General features: G+C 38.5%; 1 protein-coding gene across 1 annotated transcript; it reads right to left on the bottom strand.

Moving 5' to 3' along the window:
• Nucleotides 1-2,383: 2,383 nt before the first annotated feature.
• LOC105480907 (cysteine-rich and transmembrane domain-containing protein 1) lies at nucleotides 2,384-2,685 on the bottom strand. Its single transcript, XM_011740102.2, is given in 3 exon segments — nucleotides 2,384-2,551; nucleotides 2,553-2,591; nucleotides 2,593-2,685. Coding segments are annotated over 3 exon segments (300 nt in total).
• Between the last annotated feature and the right edge of the window lie 306 nt (nucleotides 2,686-2,991).

Genomic DNA, 2,991 nt, shown 5'->3' on the forward strand with positions numbered 1-2,991 from the left:
CCATTGTTGGGTTTCATGTCAACTGAACAATAAATCAAATGTGGACCAAGATGTCTGATCAAAATGTGCTGGGGAGTAAACGGTGGGAAGTACATGATATTAGTGATGATACTGGGAATGGGGGCATCATCTTTCTTCCTAAGCTTTGCCTTGAGACAGGCTTCCTTTATCTCTGTTAATCCTGTTAACATTGAAACTGTAACCTGGACCCCGAGTGACCCAAATTACTCTACCTCTGAAATGGACAGAACTGCGTTCACTGTCATTTCCCATCAAGGGACCCTGAGATGGTTTGATTAATGAATGACTAAAATACTAACAAATACATAGCAAAAATAAATACTAGCAAATATATATATAGCAAATACATATAGTAAAATACTAGCAAATATAGCAAATATATAATGAAAAATTTCTCAACAACTTTTTCCTTAGTGGCATTTGGCTTTCTTCTCTGAATTTTTGCTACCATCAAAAGCCAAGTTCCTCATTGGAGAAAGAGGGCAGTGTTTATTTTAATATTTTATTTTAATACGTTGATTTATTTTATATTTAACAGTTTTTAAGGTTTAATTAACAAATAAAAGTTATATATGCTTAATGTGTACAAACTGATGTGAATATATACACACACACACACACATTGGGAAATAATCACCACAATCATGACAATTAACACACCCATCACCTCACTAATTCCCTTTTTCTATTTTTCCTTCCTTCCTTCCTTCCTTCCTTCCTTCCTTCCTTCCTTCCTTCCTTCCTTCCTTCCTTCCTTCCTTCCTTTCTTCCTTCCTTCCTTCTTTCTTCCCTTCCTCCCTTCCTCCTTCCCTTCCTTCCTTTCTTGTTTCCTTCCTTCTTTCCCTTCTTTAAGGTGAGGATACCTAAGATCGACCCCCTTAGCAAATTTCAAGTATACAGTACAGTATTATAACTATAGTCACCACACTGTACATTAGATCCCCAGAACTTATCTATCCTGCAGAACTGTAATTACACTTTGACCAACATCTCCCCCGCCTTTCAGCCCCTGGCAACTACCATCTGACTCTCTGTTCCTATGAGTTTCACTTTTTTGGATTCCACATGTAAGTGGGATCATATAATATTTGTCTTTCTGTGTCTGGCTTACTTCATTTCACATGATGTTCTCTAAGTTCATCCATGTTGTCACATGTGGCAAAATTTCCTTCTTTTTAAAGGCTAAATAATATCCCATAGTAGAAATATACCACAATTTTTTTTTATCCATTCAGCCATCCATGGGCATTTGGGTTGTTCCCATATCTTGGTGATTGTGAACAATGCTGCAATGAGCAAAGAAGTGCAGGTATCTCTGAGATCCTGATTTCATTATTTTTGGATGTACACCCAGAAGTGGGATCATATGGTAGTTTTATTGCTAACTTTTGGAGAAATCTCCATACTGTTTTTTATAGTGGTTGTGCCACTTTAAATCCCCATCAAAAATGTACAAGGGTTCTCTTTTCTCCACATCCTCATCAACACTTTTGTCTTTTTTGATAGTAGAACCATCCTTGCAGGTGTGAGGTGATATGTCATTGTGTTATGATTTGCATTTTCCTGATGTTGAGCACATTTTCATTTCCATGCTGACCATTTGTATGCCTTCTGTTGAGTCATACAAATACACCGCATCATACACAAAAATAAACTCAAAATGAGGTTTTGACCTGAAACTGTAAAACTACTAGAAGAAAGCATGGAAAAAAGCCTTCTTGACATTGCTGATGGCAATGAATTTTTGGATATGACACCAACAGAACAGGAAACAAAAGCAAAAATAAACAAATGGGAAATATCTATTTAGATCTTTTGCTCATTTTCAAATTGGTTATTTGTTTTCTTGCTACTGAGTTGTATGAGTTCCCTATGTATTTTGCATATTAACTCCTTACCAGATATATGATTTGCAAATATTTTCTCCCATTTCATAGGTAGCCTTTCCACTTTGTTGATTCTTTTCTTTCTTTCTTTTTTTTTTTTTTTTTTTGAGGTTTGAACAAATTTATTGAAACATACAAGGTGTAAACAGAGAAATCATTCATGGTGTGTTACATTTTGCCACTACCGTGAATGTATAATTACAAAATTATAAATATATTTTCCACAACTAAGCCTTTGGCCAAAAAAAAGTCACTTAGCACATTTTCAAAGACCAATAAGAAATGTATTTTGGACATTAAAGAGATCAAATCACTGAATTAAACCGCAGCAGCCCTCACGAATCTAGAATCCCATAGTGCCGAAGGTATAGGTGTCTGTGCAGAGCTAGTCATTTATTACAGCAATCAGAAGAGACAGGGGCAGGTACACCTATCAGAGGTGTGGCAGAGCTGGCAGAACAGGATGACTGGGCTGGTCAGGTGAGCATGACCCAGAGACAGCAGCAACAGAAAGCAGTCCAGTAGGCTGTGAGGTAGGTGGATGGTTTCAACTCATCTCTTCTTTGGTCTTCTACCATATACACTGTGGTTTTAGGAGGCTCCTGAGGTCTGCCCTGCCAACCATACTGTGGGTATCCTTGTATCCTTGATAGGGTACCCTTGAAAAGGTGGGTAGGGCCCCCTCCCATAGTCCTGGGCCCATTTGCTTTTGTGGATAAGGTGGGTATGGGGCTGATGGACCAGGGCCTGGATATGGTGGAGTGTTCTCTTGGTTCATCAAGGACCTGTAAAGGGTACCTCTCCTCTCCACGAACTGGCTGGGTAGTGGTTGGGGGGCGGAACCTGAGGAATCCGGACCAGCCCACAGTAGACTCACTGCACCTGCCTCAAAGCAAGTAATGAGCCACCATGTGACCGAAGCTTTTTAGTTTGATATAATACCATTTGTTTATTTTTGGTTTTGTTTCCTCTTCTGTTGGTGTTATGTCCAAAAAATCATTGCCAGCACCGATGTCGAGGCCTTTTTTCTATAATTTCTTCTAGTAGTTTTACAGTTTCATGTCTTCATGTCAAAGTCTTTAAT

Source organism: Macaca nemestrina, chromosome 6 (genome assembly GCF_043159975.1).
Source record: "Macaca nemestrina isolate mMacNem1 chromosome 6, mMacNem.hap1, whole genome shotgun sequence".
NCBI lineage: Eukaryota > Metazoa > Chordata > Mammalia > Primates > Cercopithecidae > Macaca > Macaca nemestrina.